At 41.3% G+C, this 26,748-nt stretch overlaps 1 protein-coding gene across 1 annotated transcript in view; it reads left to right on the plus strand.

The window, feature by feature from the left end:
* The first annotated feature begins 765 nt into the window (after positions 1-765).
* The window catches only part of mmp11a (matrix metallopeptidase 11a), a 30,036-nt gene continuing 4,053 nt past the window's right edge, over positions 766-26,748 (plus strand). The window contains exons 1-6 of the mRNA XM_030417017.1: positions 766-1,065; positions 16,212-16,438; positions 20,909-21,052; positions 22,796-22,929; positions 23,714-23,958; positions 25,807-26,011. Coding sequence (XP_030272877.1) covers positions 961-1,065; positions 16,212-16,438; positions 20,909-21,052; positions 22,796-22,929; positions 23,714-23,958; positions 25,807-26,011 — 1,060 coding nt within the window. The 5' untranslated portion in view covers positions 766-960. The remainder of the gene's footprint in view (positions 1,066-16,211; positions 16,439-20,908; positions 21,053-22,795; positions 22,930-23,713; positions 23,959-25,806; positions 26,012-26,748) is intronic.

Here is a 26,748-nt window from a genome sequence, read left to right on the forward strand (position 1 = left end):
GAAGGCTCCACAGTGGGTGATTAAAACCACCCACAACATGGTACCCAACAACAACAACACATCAGTGGCATCAGTCAAGTGAGATGACTGCACAGAGCTCAAAGGACACTTAAGGACAACACCCACCCAGCATCCGTCCCTGAGACCCTGCGACCATCTGCCAAAAGATACACAAGTATCCTCTGCCTTAAGACCAGACTACCGAGCAGCTTCACTCCTGCAGGCAGTGAGACTCCTGAACTCATCAGCAACACTTCAGATAGATGGAGCAGGACTAAAGCTTCATTTCATTTTACATACAAGACTAATAAAATACAAAAACGTTTTTTTTCTGTGTGCATCTGCTCTGTTGTGCTTGTAACCCAGACCGAGGTGTTTCTCCACATACAAAGGATTTGTTGGTGTGTTTAGTGGTGGTTGATTAAGACTTTCGTGTCCTTGTAATACTCTTATAATAATCCTATAACATTCCCATAGGTAGTGGAGTGTGCCTGGCTGTGCACGCTGTGTCGTGGTGTTTATTGTGGTCCATATGGGGATATTGTGTATGTTTAATGTTTTCTCCCAAAAGTTGACATCGGGTTTCTTGGTTTCTTTATGAAAAAAATAATAATTAAATAAATCTAAAAACCGCAGGTGGCAGAAAAAACGCACAGCCATCATCATCTGTTTTGAGTTGACGGGCACACGGGACAGAAAGGGTTAAGAGTCACATGGTAGCGGGTGGTATTATCAGCCCTGGGCTGTAAAAAAAAAGAAAGAAAGAAAGAAAAGAAAGAAAAAAACAGTGTGTATGTGGAAGAGAAAAAAAAACCTTAGGAGAACAAAGAAATCAGAGTCTATTTAAAGAGAAGTCGCCCCGGATCCTGCAGCCGTGTGACTCCCGGCACTGCGCCCCGCACTCAGCTGCGCCAGAACCAGCCTGCCTGTGCACCACCACGGCTCGGGACGGCGGTGAGGATGCGGACTTCTCTGCTCGTGTGCTGCTGCGTCTTCGCGCTGCAACTCCTCCCGAGCACGCTTTGTCTTCCAGCGCGAGGATCCAGCAGGTACAAGGTGGCACCGGTGAGTGAGAGGACGCTTCATTTGTTTTCTCTTTTAACACTGTTGCAAAGTCGACGCAAAAAAAAAAAAAAAACACCAAAGAAAAGTTTCCTCTGCAGCAGTTTGGAAGTGTTTTTTTGTTGATTGTGCAGAAGGAGTGGGTTTATCTGAACGTGCATGATGAATGATTCATTCTTTTGCATTTTAAAGGAATCTGCACTGTTTGACTTTCTTCATTCTCCCTCCTGCTACAAGTGGCCCCCCTCCGCCTCCTAAACACACACTGAGACTACAAGTGCACACACACACACACACACACACACACACACACACACACTCGCAGACAATAGTTTGCATTTATTTCCTTTTCACTTTGCTCCAAAATCAACAATCCACCTTATTGTGTGCGGGGTTTTAGTTCAGGTGCAAAGAAATCTACAGGCTTTTGCAGCCCATGTCCTGGGACTCATCAGGACCAATGAGACTTGTGTTGTAATTAAGAAAATGGCTATTTTAGGAGCTGACCTGTCACTGGGGCTGCTCTCACTTATTGAAATGACTATCATCACTATGCATGTTTCCTATGCTCAGCAACTCTGGGAGCAGTGATGACTTTGCAGCTAAAAAACCTGACGTAGTCTCCTCTTCATGCATGCAGGATGACAGCAGAGTGTTTTGGTGTTGCTTCAGTGCTGCCAGGTCTGATCCCTGAGGGAGAGAGAGAGGGAAAAATAAAGGTTGCTGAGTTCCCCTGTCTGCAGGCCAGGAAGCAGTAATAACAGGTCTTAAAGGCATTTTGTCAACAACACCATAAAAGCGAGGGGTCCTCCATATGGACCCGTCATGAGGGCGTCAGTGGCACGCTTCACACTTGCACAGATGCTGTCACAGTCATGAGTTTTGGTGGCTTGTCTAACTGCTCTCCTTGTTGTTTATTGTCATTTTAATCGGTTTGTTGCGAGGCTTTTGTTCTGCACACCTGAGCACATGCTGCGACTCACTGTTTCTCTTTCCAACATTTCCTCTTGTGTAATTTCGCATTCCATTATATTCACAACAGCCTTAATTTGTATTTCCCTTGTTTACATCCTCTCCTCTTCTGTATCAGTTACTTCTTCCTTGAGCTTTTTTGAAAAAAGAAAAAAAAAAACTTTATTTACACAGAGTAGGCTGGCTTAGCCTGCGTGCTTTACCCACAGGAATGTCCTGTTTACAGGTACTCAGAGAAGTAAATAGGTTAATTTACAGCACAGATAAGCAGTTACAGGGAAGAATGTAGTAAATACAGAGGATAGTCCTGGATTTCCAGAGAAGGGTTATCATTTTATTTTCTAAGCGCTGACTGATGTGTCCACTGAATCACGTTTGGCTTGTTCTTGAAGCATCAGCCTATCAGAGTCAATTTTGAAGCAAATCTGATGGACAGGAGATGGCAAAAAAAGCTTTACAGAGAAATAAATACAAGAAGGAAAACAATCTTATCATGATGAAATGCCGTGGTGAGGGTTCTTATCTCTAGTAAATAACTGTTGGAGGACTGTCTTTATATAACCAAACATGCTCTTGAAGAAAAGAGTCAGCACATGAGAAGAAAACAAACTTTGGGCCCTCGTGCGTGGATCAGGAACAAAAATTTTGGATCATTAGATTTAAAAGCCTTCATTCAAAACACGGCTACTTACAGAACAATAAAACACTGACGGTCTCGACCTTGAAGATCTTTATCAAGGTACAAAATGGTGGACAAAGATCAGGCAAACATTTTATGAACTTAACTCAAGTATTTGAGCTCCTGAAGTTCAAACAGGTCTCATAGCTCGGTGGCTAGCAAGCTCACATCATATATTCAACAGCTGTATTTGTACCATCGACTCCTGTCTTGTTTATGGAGCAGCCTATAATCCAGGAGAGGAAGGTTATATAAAAGTGGATGGTGCAACACAGCTAATAACCTCTGATAGCTTCTTCCATCTTTGATGGCAGTCCATTAACAACAATTTAACATTTAAATATCCTGCGTGATAGCATGCATTACAAACAACACCATTTTTGAGACCTCCCCTCCGCACACAACTGTAAACGTGCAGAACAGAAAGAGGAAGTCGGTAGTTGGTGCTACAGGTGGCATCCTCTGTCTGATTTCCTCTGAAAATCACACATATCATGAAAAACGGCCGAGTTATGATTGGTCTGAATCCATTCGTTTGGTCAAGAATTCCACAATGTGTGACTCTGTGGTATCACAATCTGATTAACAGAAGAGAAAACAAGAAGAAGCATATTTCTGATGTCTGAAGTTGTGCTTATTCTTTAGACTTCCCTCTATTCTTTGTTTTTGTGTTAAGTGTTTTAAAAACATCTTCCTGACCAATCTTTCCATCATGATCAGTTGACAGGCGTTGAGATGTTGTGCTTCCTTTGCATTGAGAATTAATATTCTCACTATGTCTTTGGATATTTCTAATATTTTTCCAGTTTAATTCACACTAATCTGAAATCAAGCCACTGTGATGTTATGACATGTCTTTGTCAACAGTGTGATTTTCTGTTGAGTTGAAAATCTGGTTTCAACACATGATAAACGACTCTTTCCTAGCAACACTTAAGTGCAGCAAAGTTGCACCTGTGGTGACAACTTTGTTATGTCTGCTGGTCATTTCACTGGAAAGTCTAATCAGTAGTTTTCAATTTGTTCCCCCATCGTTGACAAAGGAGTGAGTGATTACACAGGCCTGGACAGGCCTCAGTGTCTGTGGCATTCAGGGCAGCGGGATTCACAAAGTGCCCGTTTTCTCTCTGAGTGAAGAGGAGGGGCTAACAGATAACTGTTTGGGTATTGCTTTTGTCAATAAAACCTGAGTCCTTGGGTTTTCCTTTCTGGTTTGCCCCATCATGTTGATGTCTTCCGGCAAAGCGATTGGTTGGGGAACCGTGAGAGCAAAGGTGACATCAGAGCCAGCCTGGGTTCCCATCGAATAGATCTAGGTCACAGCTGCGCTGGCCTGTGAGTGGCTGCTGAGACACAACAGAGGGGGATGCAGTTAAAAGGCACATGCACCCCTCCTTCATGAAGTTAATCAGATGCTTTTGTTAGCGAGTGGAGCCCTTCTGCCTCATTCTGAAGCCTTCACTAACAAGGTGAGAGGAGGGGGGACTAGAAATATTTACAGTTCAGGTGATCCTGCAGACTGAATGAACCCTGTCAGGACTGGCAGGATGGTGTTGGTACTTGAATTTATTAAATCGCACATCACTGAGCTTCTGGCTGGCACAGAGCCCCAGTTTGAACCTTGATTAATTTCATATGGTGCGTCTCCATCTCTTGATCCAAACAAACACTGGAAATTGGTCTGTCATCTTTGTCCATTGCAAGTAAAAGGCACCTTAAGAGTCAAAATCCATCCTCACTGTAAACCAAACAGAATATACAGAACTGCTTTTTGATAGTAGACGGGGTTATGAATGTGGATATCAGCTCCCAAAAAATAGCCAGCAAGCTATCTTCCCTGATGGTGTGTTCACACCGAACTTGAAGCAAATTTTTTTAATGCAGTTGATGCAAAGATGCAGATTCTCTCTTTGTTGAATATCAACTGAATGGGAAATGTGATAAATGTCATGAACGTACGGAGAGGAGAGAGGAAAAGGAAGAGAACTGGAGTCTCTGGTGAGTGCTGAATTCAGTCAGTCATTGAAGACAAGGAGATACAGTATGTAGGCAATTTCCAGCTGTGATGTGGCAGAAGACTGAGAGAAAGTCAGGCATCAGCAGTGGGTGAAAACAGCATTTAGAGCTGGTATGTATGTATGCTGGTATGAGCTGAGGATGTATGTTGTTTATGTCAAGTTTGAATGAAATATGTTTTACAATGACTTGAAGTGGTTATTAAGTTTGGTGAATGAGAAAATTTGATTCAGAAGGTGCATCTTGTATTTTTCTGGTTTGGAAAATAGGTGTAAAAATATTATTTATTATGTTATTTTGACATTTGGTGTGTTTATTTTGTTTACTTGTTGCTATCAGACTACCTCTTCCGGTACAAAGTATTATTACATAACAGGACAGGCCGGGTGTAGCTGGTTAACACACTAACTTCTGTAGACATCTCTGCAATACAAAAGGCGTCTTTGACATAATGTCAACATTTTTTCATTTCTTTACACTCCACTGATCATTAATCATTTGAATGTTTTAAACAAAAATTGTGGCCATTTCTTACAAGTTGCCCCTGTATGTATCAGTGATAACCTTTCAAACACCACATGTTGCTCCAGATGGAACTTTATTTTGACCCCAGCATTTAATGCTGTGGTTTTAAAATCACTCCTTTCGCAGAAAAAGGAATCTTTTGTTAACTGGGATGACCCCAAATAAGTGTTATGTCCTGACTTCAACATCAACATGGAACTTTTTTTGACTCAAGTCATATCACTCTTATCTAAATCAGTCATCTCTGTCTGTTCCTACCAAGTGGAAACCATCTGAAAAAGAGAACATGCAAAAAAATAAAACAAACCTTTAAACCGTAGATAAAGACAGCATGATCTGCCTGGTAACTATTACTCTCCTGCGGACGTGCTCTCAATAATAATCACAATCAACAATGATATCATTAGTACAGTATGTCATCCTGTAGCCAGACGATCTGCAAGTCTGAGGTCTCCAAATTCTTTTTTGTGCCAGTAAAGATAAGAGATTTATGCAGTTGCCCAGATGGTTTATATCGCCTTCCACTGCCGGGTGTTTTTGATTATCAGTTGATATATAGGATTAGGAGAGTAAGACGGGTGATAACGAGGTATTTGTTGATGAAAAGCGTACATCCCCTCCTCCTTCTATCTGTCCTATCTATCTATAAATCCTGTCTCACTGTAAGCAATCCTTTGTCGCCTGTTTTTTCATTGAGAGCACACCCTTCAAATTGAAACCTTATCTGTCTCCTCATGTAAACACTCGCTTATGACTTACTTCCTATCATCCGGAATTCACTGTTATTAGGTTTAGACAGTTTTCTTTTGGACAGTTAGCTATCATGTTGATGAAAGAGCTTCTGACTTAACCAGACACTTCTTGTTTTTATCCTTTAATAGATTCTTGTCAGAAGCATTGACAGCATCGGCCGTAGTTTCTTTGAATCAATCAACATTCTGCTTTAAATGTGAATCCTTTGCATCATTAGAATTTCAGGAGGGATTTTACAATCAGCTTTTGTCATTTCCTTATGCACCCACTGTCCCTCAACCTTTCTTTTCTACTTCTGCAGCAGTTGTACATATCCTCTCCACTCTTATTCAAAACACATGTTGTGTGGCTGCAAAGCATTGTGGTTTGTTGATGCTAATGTGAGTGTTCAAATTGGTTTCTACGCCTTTTTGTGATGGTTTTCCCACAGAATGATTGTTAGACTTGGTTTTTACAAACTGATTATTGTTTGAGATAGTTGAAACATTTCCAGAATTAGCAGGAATTAGCTTTTCCCAACATTTGTCATAGCATCAGTTAAGTCCATTCATTCCTACCTAAGAAATAGATTAAATATATTTAAGTTTTTAAATAGGCTCAGTGATTTGCTTAAACAGCAGGCCAGAGGAGTTTTCAGCCAACAAAACATGGCATTTAGTGGGGACGACTTTCAGTGGTGGATGGATCCACAGTCTGTGCTCTAGTGAGGTTAGTAGGATACAGTCACTGTTGGTTTAAAGGAGGCATATTATGCTCATTCAAATGCTTTGTGTTCATAATTGTAGTTTGTTTTACATGCTTTAAATCTATCTGAAACACTGTCTGCTGTCTCTTTAAGACCCCAAAATACCCAGTCTGCTCTGGTTGGTCAGCTCACACACGCCTGAGCCAGCACCGCTCACCGTGTCTCCAGGAGATGTTTTTAGCTTCACTTTTACCATGAATTTAGGCATTAATTGGGCAAATGTGTGACATGGTGACATAGTGTGATGTCAAGAAGTCACAGAATTAAAGGCCGGACTACAGACCAGGCGTTTCAGGAGGAGTTCCCATTTCCGTGGACTCTGGGCTTTTTAACTTTCATGATCATATATAAAACCCTGAATGAGAGGAAAACTGAAAAAAAGCATACAAGGTCTTTTTCAGTACGAGTTAACAAGTTGGCCTATTAGCTGTAAATGGTCATTTTACTGTCAGGATTTTTGTGCTTTCACTAAATGGAAAAAAAAACAAGCGAAAAAAACAGAAGTACCAAACCTTACTGTGTTTAAGCATTACAGTTGAGTACAGTCCTTGAGTTGATGCACCTAATTGCTTTCAAGGTATCAGGTTAAGGATCGCTCTCCTCAAGTGGTTTGGCTGGAAGAGGACTTGAAGTTGGACTTGGTTGAAAGGTTCTCAGCTAAAGCAGCCTGACTGGCTCCCTGCAGCTTCTTGGTCATGTCAAAGTCAAGCACAGTGACCTGGTGGGGGTGATGGTGGTGGGTTTGTTGTCAGACTGGAGACGCTCTTCAGACGCACCGTGTACAGACATGTTTCTTTGAATACCACTGTCAGATCCCAGGCACCGCAGATCTTGTCATCACTGTAACCAGAAGCTAGATATGTCCATACTTGTAATGGACGGCCCCCTCGCCCCTCCGCCACCACTTTCATCACAAACTCCCTCACATGTTCGCAGCATGGAGAAGCATACATGATGCCCCCTGGGCTCTTTTAGAATTTCATGTCTCATCACCGGCTTCTTGCACTCTCAGCAGAAAGTGACAGACTAATTGCCCCTTGGGTATTTTTTTTTTCTCTCTCTCTCTCAAGCATCGTCACAAAGTCTCCTGACAGGACTCTCTTTGTCTGCTACAAAATTACACGTGAAGACATGGGCATGGCCACAAAACTCCTGTTTCGGCGGCTGAGTCACTGACATGGGATCTCCTGCAAAGTGCTCAAGTTGCACAACAAACCCTTTCCCATTTGAACGCAGGTCAGAACTAGTTAGAAGTTATTGACACCGCAATAACTCAGCATTTTGCATTAAAGATTTCTAAAAATACACATGCCCCTTTGAAATGAGAATTATAAACACCCTTCCAAGTCAGATTCTGTTAAACTAGCTTTAACTAGTTTCACTGGTTTTTCTGAAAAGCTCAAACACAGCCCTAAGTCTTTATATATATATTCTCTAATGAATGAGAATCTACTGTTTTCTCCATCAAATCTGAGCGGTGTAAGTCATTCCACAAAGCACTGTGTTGTTGGTCAATGAAAGACAAGTGCATTGCAGGTACAACACTTTGTAAAGTGGTTCAACTGTTTGCCTTGTGGTCGTTAGCTTGAAAGTTAAAGTGGTAGAATCCCGCCTTAAATCATTTTGGGAAATAGACTTACTCACTTCCTTGACAAGAGCAAGATGAGGAGATTGATAACACTCTGTTGTGTGCCTGCTGGATACGAAGCTACAGTCAGCAGCTGCAACAAGAAAGTAACAGATTCTCTAACAGCCAGCACCGCTAAACCTCACGTACTTTCTCACTGCAACGCAATACTACAGCAAGTTGTTGCAGCGGGCTAATTTCCATTTCATTAATGTGTGCTTCCCCATGAGATCACGTGAGAGGAATCACATGTAAGCCCAGTTCGTTTTCTCCTGTTTATTCAAAATCTATTAATATTGAAAGTGTTGCGTATCCAAATTGCACCAAAGTCAAAGCTGCACTTCTTTGGGTCCCCAGCAACAAAAGTAGACTTTTCGTTCAAAAGATAAACCTGCAGATATTCTATATTTTTTCTTGCTGGCAACAAATCCCATTTAGTCCAAAACAAAAAGAGAAAATGTTCTGTGTGTGTATTAAAGCCTAATGGGTCTTATTCCTCCCTAACTTAGAGTTACATTGTTGTCCATTTGCTATTAGAAACATATCAGTTAACCACACTGTTACACAGGGTGACACGTGCTTCATTAGCATGAACCTTATCCGACATACACAATCCTGCTGCCCCAAATACTCACTCAAGCACCAAACGCGGATTAATCCTCCACTTAAAATAGTCCTCGATGCACTATTTGCTCCTGTTTAGGTCACTTTAAACTACATTGTCCAGCTGTTTTAGGTAATTAGTGAGCCTTTCTAATAAATTAAACTAGATGTTTACAAGGTGCTTTTAAAAACAAATTGTCTTCAGGTGCATCAGAGTCGGGAAGTCTTATTTTTGTTTTTACATTGAGCCAATGCCACAATCACAACAGTAAGACCTTTGGGGTTTCTTAAAGTATATTCAGTGATGTAAGAATCTGTTTTTGTATTCTTGTCTGCAAGAGAAAAATAATTAACATGAGAGCTCAACTCTACATAAGAGCTACTCAATAAAGCAAGAAAACATACAGGATACTCTAGATCAGGCTAATGCTCTTGTTTGGATTTGACCTTGAACTTTGATGTGGAACCTGTTGGGAATCAGGCACATTTAGGAGTTTACTCGACGGCGGGGTCAGACAGGTCAAACAATCCATTTGACACACAGGCAGGGGGGGGTTAAGTCCTTTAACCACACTTTTTAGGGTTTTTTTCATCTCCCTCTTTGAAATGACAGAGGCGGCTGCCCATGCACCCACCACTTAGAATTAGACAAAGTTTTACGAACCTGAAAGCTGACACTCCCTCCACTTCACCTCCCAGATTGGGATCAGGCAGCGGGCAGCTTCAGTCTAAACTGTCTGGAGACAGAGGTTGGCTCGTGAACAGGTGATTTACAGTTTAGATCCCGGTCCTCAACGAAGGACGCTGTCCACACCGTGCAGCAGAACAACAGCATCCGTCGGTTGTTCAGATACCTAAAATGACCTGTGTTTGCATTGCCCTGACAACGACCAAGGGGCAGATTACCAGCCAGGCAAAGCCGGTTACTGCCCCAGGAACCCAGACCCAGAGGGGCCACAAAAATCCCTGATCCACTGCATGTTAATTGGTCACAGTAATCGGATTAATAGCAATTTTTGGGGAGGAATTTTCATCACTAGAGTTGTGTTCATGTCTTGAAGAGGAAGATTTTATCAGTGGCGAATCCTCAGGGCCTTCAAGGTATTCAGAGAAGGCCCTAAAATCCTCCGAATGAAAAAGAAACGTATCTTATTAATTTTATAAATAAAATAAAATTACGCCAACTTGTTTCTGTAGTTTTCTGTCCATACACTGCGCATTTGAGTGGTTTTTTGTTGGAAAAAAAATCAACCAATCAGATATTTTCTATGTGTCTCTGGGCAGAATATCCTCCATCCAGAGTATTCTGTTTCCCTTATCGAAGGCCCTGGCCATTAAACATAATGAGAGAGTACATGGGGTGTATTCTTTCTACAGCTCCAGGGTATTCTAGAAGGCCCGCTGACTCAGTCACACGAGACCTAGCTTAACTGGCGAGTTGTGATTGATAGTCGACGTTGAAAATGGCAACAGGTGGAGATGATATTGATACAGCAGGTGGAGATGATATTATCGCGGATTTATTGTCAGTGCCCTTTTCAAGACGACCGTTTAATGAAAAGATGGACATTGTTAAAAAAGGCCGGCCAATGCCCGAACACCTCAAGCTCAATCAACCTGCAAAAGCAGGCTATAAAGTATGAAAAGTGACGTCCGATAGTGTGGGTGTTTGTGCATAACTAGAACAACCAATCTTGAAGATGGAGCAGTAAAATAACACCAGGTATTTTTCGGGGGGGTTTACAGAAGGCCTAGTTCTGTTCGCCACTGGATTTTATTAATGTTGTCTATGCTGTGGTCACATGATGCAGACTCCTAATAAAGTTGTGATTATCCCTTTGTTATGCATGAATTGTTCAAAAAAAGTAATATTTTTGATTGGTCGCTCTTACTCCTGAACTGATGAAAAATCATGGCAATAACTTTTATTCTGTATGTGGGGGTAAAGGGGGTTACTACGTAAAGCAGCCTGGAGGCCGTGGACCAGTGCCAGGGCTTGTGTTGTTCAGTACTGGGCTGCGAAAACCCAATAGGAACTAAGGGGGCTGATGTAATTGCTATTCATGTACTGCACTGTGTTTTTGTCATTTATTTTCATGGAAATGTCAACCTTTTATTACATATCACAAGGCCAATTATTTAAATTTAACTTTAAGTGTAATTATGACATTGAAAATGTGTACATCAAAAAAAAGTTTTTTTTCTGACAGACTGTTGAAAAAAGGCCCACAGACAGAGAAGATAATAGAGGCAAAATTCAACCCAAACAGCTTGTTTAAGTGTATATTAGCTAACACAAAAGCTCCTCAGCTTCCTCATTAAAAACAATCGCTGCTCTCTTAAAAATGCCCTCAGCGCTCTCGCTAAATGTCAGGGTCTGATCAGTGATAGTGCCCAGGTACTGTTCCACTTTTCCTACAGGCTTTTTATTGAGTTGAGCATGTTTTTGGTACCACCTTGTTTTGGTTTGGTTTCTAAGTTATTTTGTTTTTGTCACACCAAACTGCAGTACAGTGACCTGGCTGCAGTAGGCATCCTCATGCCTGTCAGGAGAAGACAAGCAAGGCCCCCATGTCATCCTCATACCTAAACAGCCTGACATCACTGCTGTGAACAGCCACTTCATTTGGGTAAATGGAAAACAGCAATGGTGACAGCACACAGACTTGTGGCACCCAAGTGTTTAAAACATCTGAGTAGACCCCATTCATCACATAACACTCTGAGTGCGGTCGGTTCAGATCGCTAGCAGTCTTCTCTCTCGACTTTGCTGCTGCGTGTCTACAATTCTTGGCACCACCAGCTGTCAGCAGTGAAATGTCAGAAAACCCTCAGCGGGAATTCATACGTCCTTTTGCGTGCATGAGATACAAATAAACACCACGAGTGGCTAAAAACATCCTATTAGTTTTTGAGGCTAAAACGTCATCCACACAGATGGCAGATGCTTTGGAAGGCACTGAGAACTGAATAAACCGAATAAACAAACTGACCTTAAAGGACAACACACTTTCATACTGCTTTACGTTGCTCATATGTGGCGGACTCTGCCACCTTTCTAGCTTCAACCAGTGTTCTGAGAACAGCTTGTTTGTTCAGTAATGGAAAAGATGAATATTTATGAGTTTGTGTTATTTCCTCGTTGTTATTGTAAACATCGAAATACTACAAAACTGCATAATAGCCCCTTTAAGGTCGGAGGACATTATGACAAATGTTGAATCCCAAATTTAAATTTAACTTCATTATTTTACCGGAATAAGTCGCATTTAAAGCATTCAAAGAAACCTAAAAACGCACATGAATCTGTAGTGTATGAGGTGAACTCCTCCGAGGGTCACTGAAATCCCTAAATTCCAATGAACAATACTGAGGACATGAACTCATTGTCCTCTGTGGCGGCTACAGGACTGTTAGGCTCACTCGGCGTCTCCAAGGTTAAACAAATAGCGACTGAATTCCATGCTAGTTTCTCGTAGCTTTCAAGTCGATACATTTCAGACCTGCTTTACACTGTGATTAGGCTTTTGTGTTTATCAGAGGTTTTTGTTGTCCGTTTGTACTGCAGATAACAGTTAAGAGAGACAAACATCAGATCGGACTCATCTCAGAAAACCCCCCTCCAGAAAAAAAAGAGCTGAAAGAAGCTGAACGACAAGCGATCTCCAGTTTGGGAGCCACATCTCTTTTAGCTCATTTAACAACACAAACAAGCCATTTAGGGAAAACTGTAGGACATGGGCAAAAAGCTCCCCCCCAATGTGAGTAAGTACTTTGTGCGACAGAGTAAGCAGCTGAAATCCCCTCAAAACAAAGTGAAACACAGGAGGTGGAGAGGTGGGGGGCTCAGGGAGGTGTGTACTGTTTGCTCTGTGATCCAGACCCATCAGTCACTGTGTTTCTGCAGTCTGGAGCACATTCCACGAATCCTGCTGGGTTTTGTTCCCCTTAAACTACAACAGCGACATGGTTTGAGTCCTGCGGAGCTGAGTGAGGCAGGCTCGTTTAAACACAACAAAAACATGATTGTGACTTCACTCATACGGACAGTTTTATTGCTATTATTAAAGTTCTTATGGATCTATAGGGAGTTATCGTTGGGCTTTTGATGTAGGATTTGTAAGCCTGATTTTAAAAAATTTACTAATGCGTACAGCTGACTGTATTTCCCCCTGGGCAGTCTTCTTGTCGGGGCGGAAAGGCTCTGTATCATTAAATCTTTCTCGGATTGGATTTCTTCTAGTGCATCTTCTGATAACACAGACTTAATGAGTTGTAAACATGAGGATACAAGCACTTCTATGTAGAGAGTTGGTTTTGACTTGTTATTCTGTGTCTTTAGGGAGCCAGATTACCAGTGTAGGAATACACTTTACTTTATTTACACGAAAGCTCCACAAATTTCATGGTACGTAGGCAGTAATTACCAAGTAACATGTTTCCTTCAAAATTACCACCAAGTGACCACAATAATTACCTCAAATTTCCTTTGAAACTACCCCGAACATTATGTTATGATGATATGATACTAGAGTAAATAGCGGGTTATTGTATTGTATTACAAGGAAAGTTCCAGCTGGTTTCCTGTCACTGAATTGAAATGATCTGCTGCAGCTTAGCAGAAGATTTAATTTCTGCGCAATCCGAGCAAATTTGAATTAAAGAGTGTCATAATCAATGACATGTGTTAGTCGCCTTCCACAGTATGTCAGTCGTTTCTGTTTTAGTGAGACTACCAGTTGGAAATTTGGTCAAACGAACTGTCAGTATTAACTTTTGTAAGTAAAACGCCCAGCACAGAATTACTCCATCCAAAACTGAAATCCTGGTGCTGTGCATGTTTTTTGTAGAATAGTTTCAAGGTACAAGGTCAATTTACTGTCATTCTTTAAACAAGGTTTTAAAGAACATATATAATGTTTCGTTCTCTCAGCATCTGGTGGTACGGCAGCGGATACTTCTGTATCTTTTGCCAGATTGCAGCCAAACAGACTTTGGAGACTTTTCAGTTCACCAGTGTCACTGATGCTCTGTAGATGGGTACCTGTGATGTTCTGGGCTGTTAGAGGAAACAAAAGACTGCCTCATCAGTTTTAATCTGGTGACTAAGGTTCAAGGTTGTCTTCATACTCCCACTGTGTTTATAAATCTTGGCATTGAGCAAGGGTTACATTAAGGACACTACAATCGACATTTAATCACATAACTAGTGCAGGAGTGCTGATTGCTATTACGTAAATCCATAGTACTTTGGATAAAAGAGATAAGGAGCCTTTTATTCCTCTGAACAGGTGCCCTAAAACGGGTGGCAATCGCCCAAACTCCCTCTGGAGCGAATGGTCTTGGCAGTCCAGTGAAGCATGAGCCTTCCTGAGGACCTGCCCGTTATAAATGACCAAAGGTTCGGCCTGACTCTTCCCTGAGATCTCACTGGCAGGTTAAACAGGTCTATTCTAATTGGACAAATTTAGGTTTCCCTGATACAGATACAGAGAGTTAAAAGAGATTCACTGAAACTAACTAAAAGAGAGTCAGCTCGGTGGTGACTTCACACATCATAGTTGACTACTTGGAGACTCTGCAGCTTTGGAGTCGGTGTAAAAATATAGTAGAAATGCAACAGAGCTGGTCTGCACGAGTTTTAGCACCTACAGATGTAGTCTGGCCCTGGCCTGTCAAGTATATCAAACACTGAACAAGCTGTGATCTTTTAATCTTGTTCACCTGTGCAGTAAAATCAGGATTATCAATTCTTTGGTAAAAAAAAAACATTTAGCCAGGTGTTGGAAATCGAAAGCACGCATTCTCAGTCTTTCCTGAAACCCCTTCATGGTGTCGCGCTCGGTTGTTCAAAAGAAAAGTGACGATTACAAAAAGAGCCGAGAGAGAAGTTAAAACTCAGAGCTGTTCCGCCTTCAGAGAAGCCAGTCTGATGAAGTACACCGGTCCAGTGCCATTGCAGGTTGCAGGTCGGCAGTGTGGCGAGCAGATACAGCAGAGATTGCTGCTAAAAAAGTTGAATAGAGTGTGGGGAAGGAGTGTGTGCGTTTAATTTGTAGTTACGACCCTCCTCAACACTGAAATATAGTCGTTTAAATGCCGTTAAAACAACTATTATGCAATTTTCACCAAATGTCATTGTTGTTAAGAAGCTTTAGGCGTCCATTTACCTGCACGTCACCGAATGAAGGATTATGTAAGAGCGAAGCAGTGGGAATAGGATCTGATGATGGAGTTAATTACTTTAATCTCAACACAATATATCGATAGCGTCTTTTCCCACAGGTTTTCTGAGCTGCAGCGGAAAAAGGAAATGCTCATAATTTTGTTGATAGAAGCAGGAGAACACCCAAAAGTTCCTTGTAAGTGTAGCACCGAAGATGTGGTTCGGTTGAGGGCGGGGGACTGAGTCAGATGAGGAGCTGGGTTGGGATGGCTCTCCTCTGTAATTTGCTCCGTGGAAATGAGCAGAGCCATTTCCTCTGGATCTGGCGGGGATGCATTAAGGATAATGGAACACCCTGGGACCGACTGTCTCTTAAACTGGGGCAAAGTACGTGGCTCAGTGACCTCGTGGCTCATGTGTGCTGTCATTAAACCTACTACAAGAAGTTTGACTGGTTATGAAACAGTCTCAATTTGATACCGACGTCTCTGAATGACCTACATAAGCAAACGAAGAAAGATCGCCTTCGGAGCAAACACACCCAGTTAAACCAGAACTGAGGACACAGAAAATAAAACATTTTATGGCATTGAGTCATAATGCAAGTTAGATGTTGTGACTTTTTGGACATGTGCTTTCGGGAACTTTCTTTGACTGGATCTCTGGGAGCTTTTTTTCTCTGATCGTTTGTCTCATCTAACATCTATATGGTGTGTAAAAACTCGACTACTGATTATGAAACATATGTCAATGGTACAAAAATATCCTTTGATTAAACCGTTTAAGCTAATTGTGCCTTTACTGACCAAGCTTTCATCAGCTTGTTAGCTCAAAGGAAGCAGAGAGCTATTGTGACTCACTAACGATAAAACGTCTCTGGCTGGTTAGCATGTTCACAGTTAGCTTACCAGCAACAATGGCTAAGAAACGACCTACATCTTATAGTCTTGTGTATACATGTATATATATATATATATATACATATATATTTGTACATCAAGTCAATAAGAGCACACAGCATAAAATATGTTTAATTATTCCTGCACCTTTGCATTTGTTCCAGGTCTCTGAAAAGTTCCCCGACCTGAAGAAAAGGGGAAAGGTTCCTCATGCTCAGGATTTAGTAAAGGAGACGAGTTTGACAACCAGCGCCTCAAACACATGGAACCGACCTCGCTGTGGCGTGCCGGACTACCCCAACCAGAAGAAGATGCATTACCGGGGGCAACACCGCCAGAGACGCTTCGTCCTGTACGGAGGACGTTTGGAAAAGACAGACCTCACGTACAGGTACAGATCTGCAGAGCTACACACCCAGCACACTCAGTGCTGATCAGTGAGCGTATTTAAGGAAATGAACTTTTATAATTTGTCTCAATTTCTTGTGGGACTTTGAATCAAAAGAGAAATGTTTTAATATTTTCATAATATTCCCACTAGCTGGCTTGCTAAACTTGCATTCATGCCTGAAATGTAATTGAAAATGCTTTATTTGTGCAGCAAAGGACAGTCTAAGATATAAAAAAAAAAAACTGATGAAAAAAATCCATTCATGTAAGATTTAAAGCAGCTATGAAGAATCTTTAATTTCTCCTTGATTCTGGCAGCCCCTGTGGACAAAAGCGGTACGAGCACCATCACCTCCTGTCATAAAGATCTTGATCTGTTAATTACAACTCTATTACAGGCGGGATCTACTAGATTTTAGACACATTGAATGATGATCTGAGGGGAAAAAATGTCAAATGTGAAGGCCTATTATAGTACTTAAGTCTTGAAATTATGTTCGGAAAAACGGGTGCTGGTTTTCTTTCATCTGATGCCTTGGCACCATTGAGTGTCTGGCAGTCCTCTGCTGGTTGCTGCCTCTCTGTCTGTGTCTCCTGGGGTCCCCTCATTGTAGTCATTCTTTAACGTAACACTATATTAAGACAGAGAGAAAGAACGGGGGGAGGCGGAGCTCTTTACCGACCACAGGCTAATGAGATTCAGCTGGATCGGACCAATGAAGCGCTCTCAGTGACACCTGACAAAGTGACATTGTTAACCAGGACCATGGCAACAACCTGCGAGGTTAAACTACACTTCTGCATGATCTAACAGGGCCACCGTCCTTACTAAATGCCTAAAATATGAGTGTTGAGAGAGTGGAGCCACGCTAATGAGTCCCTGTGTTTACCTTTTATTTAGAATCAGCAAGGATTTGGGAGCATGTTCTGGCATGACACGTGAAGTCATGCTGGGTCAGCTGAGAGCAGAGTCGTTTAAACTGCTTTAACGGTCGGTAACGAAACTGAAAAGAAGCTCTCAGGTGACTGAAAAACGTTAGAGGACAGAGCTTGTTAGGGAGCAGTCGCAGGAGAGGAGGCTGGCTGAAACAGGCTTTTCATCGGCTCTGTTTTCCAGTCGTAGTTGAAGACTTCATTCTACACATTTGAGTCATAAGTCTGGTGGCAGTCATCTTTTACAGTTCCGTGATACAGTGAATGTATCTGTTCACACACAGTCCTGCTGCCCCAAATACTCACTAGAGCACCAAATGTTGATTAATCTGCTGCTGAAAGTAGTCCCCAACAAATGCACTCTTTCATCATGTGTGTTTGCTAAAACACTACAGTGAGCAGCTGTTTTTGGCAAACAACTGAGACTTTCTGAAAACATGTAACGACATATTTGTTAGGTGTTTTTAAAGTTCCCATGAAACGGCTAATGGAGGGCCGTTCACATCAGCATATTTACATGTTTCCTGTAAAAACAGGAAGCAGCCAATAGCGCAGAATATAGGCTACATCCCTCTTTCTAAACATTAACGGCAGCGTCATAAACTAACAAGTTTATTGGACAGAAAATGAATTCACGCCTCCGAGTGCAGGATGAGTCGTCAACATTTTTAATGAGTTTTCAGGATGTTACAAACTCTAAAATACTATTAAAACCACCCACAAAACTGCTTTTTTTGCCACCATTGGCCTTATATTAATGTAAAGGTGAGATACGGAGCAACACATACATGAAATAATGACAGCTATTACGACTTTGTGGGAAACCTTAAAAGTTGGCTGAGAGAAACAGCAAGAGTCAAGGGGGGAGTCAGAAAGTAAAGAGAGACAAAGAAGAATGAGTGTATTATCCTTCCTTAAAATCCTGCTGTAATTACCTGTTTGCAGCTCGAGAATGTGCCACTGATGACTCATTTAGAAAATATTTTATATTTAATCTAATCTAATCCTCTGTTGCTGAGGTTTTCTTGTGTGAAAAGGGGTTTTGCGGGAGTTTCTCTTCATCTTAAAGGGTCAAGGGGAGCATATGCCGTCCAGATTGTAAAACCCCTTGAGGCAAATTTGTGATTTGTGATATTGGGCTATATACATGAAACTGACTTAACTTGCCTCAACTTAATCCACAGATAAGCCCAAGGATTTCAACCTATATGTGAACTTTGCACGGAGGAAAATCCATTTGTGCTTTCTTAAGGCAACCTGCACAAATATTTACACCTTTTGCAGAAGTTGCTTTGCACTGTGTATGCAAACTTCAAATTTACGATGAAACGGGAATAATTCTTTTGTCATTTCTTTTTAAAGCAGAGTGTGTTGGTACTGCTCTATACACCTGAGTTTAAATGGACACTTTTCATAAAGTGAGATGGTTCAGTTCTACCGTTGCTCCTATAGTATATACCTTATGTAAACAAAAGAGACAGTGGTTGAGAGGAATGACAGTGGTGTTTTTATTGCTTATTTGTCTAAATTAAAACCACATTTCCCATAAACCCTGCTACTTCCTGTCCCCTTGACCCTCCTCGCATGAAAAAAGACAAGAGCTGCTAACAGCCTACATATATTGTTTGCTCCTAAACTGACATGCTCTGGGCCGACAGCCCTTCTTCCTGTCTTGTACCGTAAAAAGACGCAGCAGATTTCCCTCGAAGTTAGAACCAGCAACTGAAACTCTCTAAGATTTATAAATTAGTCACCGTCATGCCAAAAGCAACACCTGTGTGCACCAGTGACTATTGGTAACCCACGCCATAGCCAGAAAACGTTGCAGAGTACAGTGTGAACATGTCCCGGCAGCTTCATACGCAAGGTTTCAATCTTCTCATCTCATTGACAGAGTGCAAAGGAGCGTATTTCCCAAAATACTTAACAATTCCTTTACATGTGTCTTTCATCACTGTGACAGGCTACACACTGTTATTGGCGGTAAAAGGAAAACTCTGACATTTCGGAAATGTGCGTAACAAATCATCAACTATCATAGCACACAGATTTATAACAGTTAGCCTGTCTCTGACCAGGGGTAACAAAATCTGTCTGACAGTACCTCTAAAGTGAACTAATTTTCCTGTTTATTTACTTAGGACAGAAAGAGCCAAATTCTTGGCTGGAACCAGAAACTCATCACAAGTAACCCACCGTAAAACAACAAATTGGCATTTTTACACTTCTTTGTTCATAAAATTGAAAATTGCATTATGTCGTAAGTTATGTGTAGACTCGTACTGACCGTATAAACATGAGAGGTGTGTGGATCTTTTCATCTCACTGGCTGCCAGAAAGTCAACAAGTATATTTCCAAGAAATGTCAAACTATTCTTACTACTACTTACAAAGTGGCTGGATTTACTAGATCACGTGATCAGCTTTTGGCCAAACAACAGTGGTTTGACCAATTACCCTCCTGTGAGGAACTACTTACAAACTGACTGTTCATTTGGAAGCAACGTTTAAAGTGGCCATACTTTTTCCTGACAGTATTGCATGATGCACTGTGGCCCAAAAATACTTCTTTCACATTGTGAAATAATTGACTGTAAACAGGTGGATTCATACTTTTAAGCATCACAGCTCCTACGAAATGACTCATTTCACTTTCACAGTTTGAGCCATTGACTCCAATAAAGTGCTGCCAATCAATTCATTTTTATCTTTATTCAAGTTAGCCAGGCGTTAAACCACAAGTAGGCCAGCTCAGCTGGCCAAAGTCTCTCGTGCCAACACTCTTGGGCTGCACAATAAGGAAGATCGGGCAATTTACCGCAGAAGTTGAGCTCTGTTGGCTTCATGAACCACTGCGCTGCTTTCACAGGGACCAATGGGGCTCTGCCTCCAAAGCTGTGTGCAGATTTTATTAGTTAGATCCATGGAACAGACCAGTGCTAGCTGGTTAGCATGCTAACTTCACTAGATTTCGCTGCATCACATGATGTCAAAGTGGCTGTATTTTTCAGAGTCTGTTATTTTTTTCAATGTTTTTATGCACAGTACAATTCTTCCACATTGCACCTTTAATAACAGGGTTAAACTTGGGGCCTCTTTTACACACTGAGATAAACTGTTACCAGAGTCCATCTTAACAACTGATTATGTTGACCATTCATGATGATTTATTCCAAACTTAAATGTAAGGCTTTTTTCTTGAATTTTGCTGCCGCAGTATCTGTTGTATTTGAGGTTTGAATATATACCTGATACTCCACATAATTTATGAAGTGTTCTGCATCCTGCTGGAGAGATAAGGAGGTTTCTCTTCTTTTTTTTCACTCATCATACTGGGTGGTTTTATCCAGAAGGAAAGGGAGGAGATCATGATGCAGTGTTTTGTTAGCGTGCCTGAGGGCGTCGGTAACAGCACACCTCCCTGCTGATGAGACGACTGCAGATATCAGATTAGAGGGAGGCCCGCGAGGCCGGTGGTCCCCTTTTACTCTACATCCTGTGTGTATGTGTGTTTCACACCTGCACCGCTCTCCCACAGGATTGTCCGGTTTCCCTGGCAGATGGACGAGGAGAAGGTTCGACGTGTCTTCCGGGAAGCGTTGAAAATCTGGAGTGATGTCACCCCGCTCACCTTCACAGAGATCCGCAGTGGGAGGGCCGACATCCGCATCGACTTCACAAGGTGGGAGGACTGAGACGTGAAAAAAAAAAAGAAAACATCTTTAAAACATGATTATAAAATGAGCCTGAACACAAGCAGATATTACTGAAAAGGAGTTTATTTACTTTGAAGCAACAGAACAGAGAAGTCATTTTAGATTTTAACTTTTTGAGGGATTTCCATGAAATTCCGTTGCGATATTTCTGTTCAAGATGAATTCTAATAACCAATTATAATCAATCATCAGTTCAATATTTTGATTTGACCCGTATTCTTTGCTGTTTTCGATCAAATAGCAACAAACCTAATGACCTAAATCCTGTAAATGTGTTTACTGCTAATCAGCGAATGTTAGCGTTGTACAAGCTGCGCTAAGATGATGAACGTGGTGAACACGGCATGCTAGCATTATCAATGTGAGCGCGTTAGCATGCTAACACAAAAGCATTGTGCTCATACCACTGATGTGTTTAAGCGCAGCCTCATTGTATTGACACTCAAAAAAAAATTATACATTTGAACAGAATAATCCTTAAAACAAGTTCAGGCGAGATTGAAGAACAAATTTATTGACCGAGAGAACTATTGATCTTCGATGCACCAGTGGTCTGATTTATAGCCTCGACAAGCTGCTCCCTCTTGAAAACCAGAAAGATTTTTGCTGATTATTTTCTGTGGAACCCGATTAATCATTTTGTCCATAAATCATCTTTAAAATTGATAAACTGTCCAAAACATAAAGCTACTGACTAATTTGTAAGTCAGAAATCTGAAACAAGCGGATGTTTGTTATATTTGTCTGAAAAAAGGATTAACACTGTTTTTTCAAATGCAGAAATACTTTGCATTTTAGATTTCAATTACATGCATCACAAGAATGATGGTCACTCATTCTTGATAAAATGCTGGATTTCCTACATATTCTTTAAATTCTTAACTCGTGTTGTCGTCACAGTTCAGAAGCTCCATCCAACATTTACTCACATTATCTATTCAACAAAATGTTTATGCCAGGCACCATTGCACATCAGTCAACAGTGGCAGGGAATCAAACATTTTCAATTTGTTTATGAGTTTAGACTGGCAGAATCAAACAAGCTCAAATTGGATTTTGACAGAGATCTCAGAGAGCCTCGAAGATAAAAAACAAGAGATAGCAGAGCAAGAAATGACAGATACAAACCAGATACAGAACTAGAGTCGGATGAGGGATCTGTGTCATCTCTGAAATGACTCATTCTCTTTCATGTTGCATGTTTTGTTCTTCCTGCAGCGAATTCGTGTTTTTCCCCTCCTGAATCATGTTTTTGATCCGAGCTTTATTGTTCGTCGCGTCGCAGCAGTCTTTGTTTGCCCTGCTGCACAAATGCACCTTCGGAGAATTGTTCCATAGTCGCAAAAACAGGGACTGATGTTGTGAATGTTTGTTGACAAACCACACACACCCTCACAGAAGTATCTAATTATCACATAAAAAATAAGGGAATTTAGAAATGTGGTGGGAAACATGGAAAATGCTGTGCGAGGCAAACAATGAAAATGTATGACGATACCCCCCACAAAAACAGGAAATCTCCGGAGTTGAATTATACAATTAGCCAGAGATAAATAGATAAAGATAAATATCGGAGTAAAATGGTTGATGCGTCTGGTTGAAATTGTTTTGAAGCTGTTGTAAAAAGTTGGATTTGTAGAGTCTATCATGCTTTAAGCCACCAGATTGGCGTTAATGTTGATCAGAGCGCTTGATTCACGGACCTGCAGGTACTGGCATGGAGACAATCTTCCCTTCGACGGCCCAGGTGGGATCCTCGCTCACGCCTTCTTCCCCAAAACGCACCGACAGGGCGACATTCACTTCGACTATGACGAGTCATGGACCCTCGGAAACCACATGGGTGAGTGTTTGGCTGAGAGGGTGAAGACAAAGAGAGGGGGGTTTTTGTTAACAGGTGGTTGTTTTTCTTAGTTTAATCAACATTTATTTCTTTTTACTTTTGCCAAATAAACAGGATAACAGTTACCAGAACAGACCAGGTCAACAGGGCCAATAGATGCGTTCATACATAATTAGGATGGGGGTTACTGTATGTTTAAGATCCAGTGTGTAGGATTCAAGAGGAAATTTAGTGTAATATTCATAATGATGTTTTAATTACTGTATAATTTCCTGAAACTAGCAATCAATCTGTTTTTGTTTCATTTTTCCTCATTTTCCCTATTTCACGTGCAGTAAACATTTTGGCCAATACGTAACCAGTTTAAGACGCAAGTCAAATTGTAGAAGATGTCTGTCATGGTTTTTTAACTTTGTTCAGGATATAACTTAAAACATACTGTACTAAATCTCAATCTCTGTTGATTTTATTTAGTGCTACCAATATTCCTTGGATGCAAAAATGATCATGATTCACAGCAAGGGGAAAAAAAAAGGTCAAATCTATCTGATGCATCTGTAAGACAGGCTTCTTATCAGTGTGTGACAGGGAAGCAGATATGAGATGGAGCAGTAAGAGGCAGCAGTGAGGTACTTTGTTGACACTTTGCCGTCTCAGGCACTGTAGCAAAATCCCCACCGTCTGCCGCTGCAAGCAGGTCAAAACAAAGACCTCAAACTATTTTCAGACAACATTTGAACCAGGTGTGGTTGCATCCTCTGAGGCTTCTCTACCGTCCCTGCAGGCACAGACCTTCTCCAGGTTGCTGCCCATGAGTTCGGGCACGTCCTGGGCCTGCAACACTCCCGCGAGCAGGGAGCCATCATGTCCGCATACTACTCATTCTCCTACCCGCTGAGGCTGAGCGAGGATGACAGGCAAGGCATCCAGTACCTGTACGGACCTCACCCGCAAGTCCTGCCCTCACCGCCGCCACCACCCCCGCCTCCACCTCCATCAAACCCAGAGTCCAATGAAATCATCCCGAATGTGAGTGGAGCTGATGCAACACTTAAAGATCCAATCATGGGGTGACTTTGACAGTTTGAATGAAAAATGGCGCATAAGCTTAAAATAACTCTTAACTTGACAGAGGGAAAATGGCTGTGGCATGAAAATCACAATACCGGGCAAGTGGAAAGTTATTTGTCCCATTATGCTTATTTTCTGGTTCGAAGTTTTATGTGGAGTCTCTACTACAAGATGTTTACATCCTTTAATACTGAAAAATGCAATTATTTTTCTCCGTTCAGTTTTACTGCCTGTCTCTTTAAGGCACCTACTCCTGAAAAGCCCGGTCTACCCTGATTGGTTAGCTGTCACAGGCCTGAGCAGACGTGTTCACGGCTGAGGGCGATGACTGTATAGTTGGAACATCACAACTTTCAAAAGTCCTGACAGCTCGTTTGAAGACAAAGTTTTTTAATGGAGGCTTTGTGAATTTCTCCATGGATTGAAGATTTTAAAAGTTTTCACAGTATTTACATAGAACCTGCTAGCTGATAAATAAAAAAACATGTACATAAACTTCACTTTCTACCATGTGTTACCATAGAGAATAAAACCTCTTCATTAATATTGCATTATCACAAAAATGTACCAAAGCTTATCTGCACACTAGCCTTTCTTCTTTGTTTCTTGACACAAGTGTGCAGATACGCTTTGGCCTGTCGACTGCTTGGTCCACCATTTTGGTCCAGTTGAAATTTCTGAATGTAGTTATTCGATGGATAGCCACAACGTTTTGTACAGACATTCAGTCTTTCCACGGAATGAAACTTTGCTAATCCCCAAGATAGCTTTTCCTGTAGCACCACCATGAGGTTTTAGTTTGTTTGATATTTCAGTTTATAACCAAATACCTGCTAAGCTAATAACATTCCAGTCAGCTTCAGCTGCCTTAGGGTTAGTGCTATTTAGCAAATGTTAGCAAGCGAACAGCCTCATCTAAGGTTGGAAATATGGTAAACTTGATAAACACCATGTTAGCACTGTGCTTGAGAGCATGTAAATGTTAGCATTCAGGTCTAAACACTGCAGTTAGCATGTGAAGCTGTCAACAAATCCCACTGAAATAGCAAAAATCTAATTATTTTATTCCGTCCCTTAACACTTTCTCACTTCCTGTCTCTGGCGCTCAGTTCCAAGCCCATAGGTTCCTACTGAGGGTGTTAAACTTAATTAAAAACAACTCCCTAACCCTAACCCTAACCCAAAAAAAGAGAGTCAAACAGTAATTTCCTAAAATAGCTGGTCACTGTAGCTTTTAACAAATGTCACACTAACAAGAGGAAAAATGCATTTGTTGGGGACTATTTTCATCAGTGGATTGATCCACGTTTGGTGTCTCATTCATGTGTTTTTCATAGTTTTTGGGCAACAATGGAACTCTATATCAAGGAGGAATGTGATATCCACAGGGAATACTGATCAACTCAGTTTTATGCAATTTGTTGACAAGAAGAAAAGTATATACCACCAGCCTCATCCTTTAAGGGGCAGTGGTTTCTGTGGTTATGACGCAACACCACATCACACAAGATTGTGTTTTTGAACCAAAGATGATAAATGACAGTTTAAGGCAAAACTTTTTTTTTGTCCCGTAAGAGTTTCTCACATTCGAGCGCTCGGAAAAGGTCCCACTTATTTTCTCTGGTAAAACTTGTAACTGAGACTGTTTCACTGGACCTTGAGAAACACAAAAACCCTCCTTACTTTATTTTGGGATCCTTTCAGACAATAAAACGGATACTTAACACTTGATCCCGCTGCAATAAAATGGCTCTTTCTGGAAACGTTAGCATGTGGATGTGAACAAGTGATCTGTGTCATTCCCAGCCCGACGCCTGCCAGACGGACTTTGATGCCGTGTCTATGATCCGGGGGGAGCTGTTCTTCTTTAAGTCGGGATACGTGTGGCGAATCAGGGATGGGCTTCTGCAGAGCGGTTACCCAGCGCTGGCGTCCCGTCACTGGAGGGGGATTCCCGACAACATTGACGCCGCCTTTGAAGACAAGTCAGGGAATATTTGGTTCTTTCAAGGTGGGCAGCGATGTTTGAGCTGCTGTTATGTGGTTTATGGTTTCTTGTGAGCACAGGATCATAAAGTATCATGTGCTTCAAGGCGTGTTTTAACCGGTGTAAAATGTTAATTAACACAGAGCTGTGAAATGATTGCAATGAAGTCTTGATGTCAACATTTCCACTGGATGTGGTTAAGGTAGTATGAGCAAACGTGTGTGTTTTCAACCAAATCTGAGTTAGGTGTTTATAAAAACTTTATTAAGTCATTTTATGACTACAGTTTGTTTAAAAACCCTTCAACAGGAAACACAGATGCTGTCAGGCTTAAATCTCTGACTTTGGTTGGGTTTGGGCATAAGCTACACTGCAGCTCCAACCGACCATTCAGAAAACAAATATGAACTCTAAAATACCATTAAAAATTGCCTTTTTTGTTGCCACTGTTAGGCCTGTTACTGGTGTACAGATGAGAAATGGAGCAAGACATGAATTTTTTTCAGCAATTTTTATTTAATGGAAAACTTTACAAAATATTGTTCTTTTGTTACCTTAGAAGGAGCCTTCAGTATTTATAGAGGGAGCAGGTCCTCCTCCTCCATGCACCGCCATCATTCTATAATTTAGGAGACTCTAAGTATTTTCACTCAGTTCACAAAGTTTAGATAAGACACTTTAGATAATGTTTATGTCAAAGTTTTTAGTCAAAATATCACCAGTTGCACTTAAGACAAAGAAAACTGAATGGAAAACATGAA

This window comes from Sparus aurata, chromosome 5, assembly GCF_900880675.1.
Source record: "Sparus aurata chromosome 5, fSpaAur1.1, whole genome shotgun sequence".
Lineage (NCBI taxonomy): Eukaryota > Metazoa > Chordata > Actinopteri > Spariformes > Sparidae > Sparus > Sparus aurata.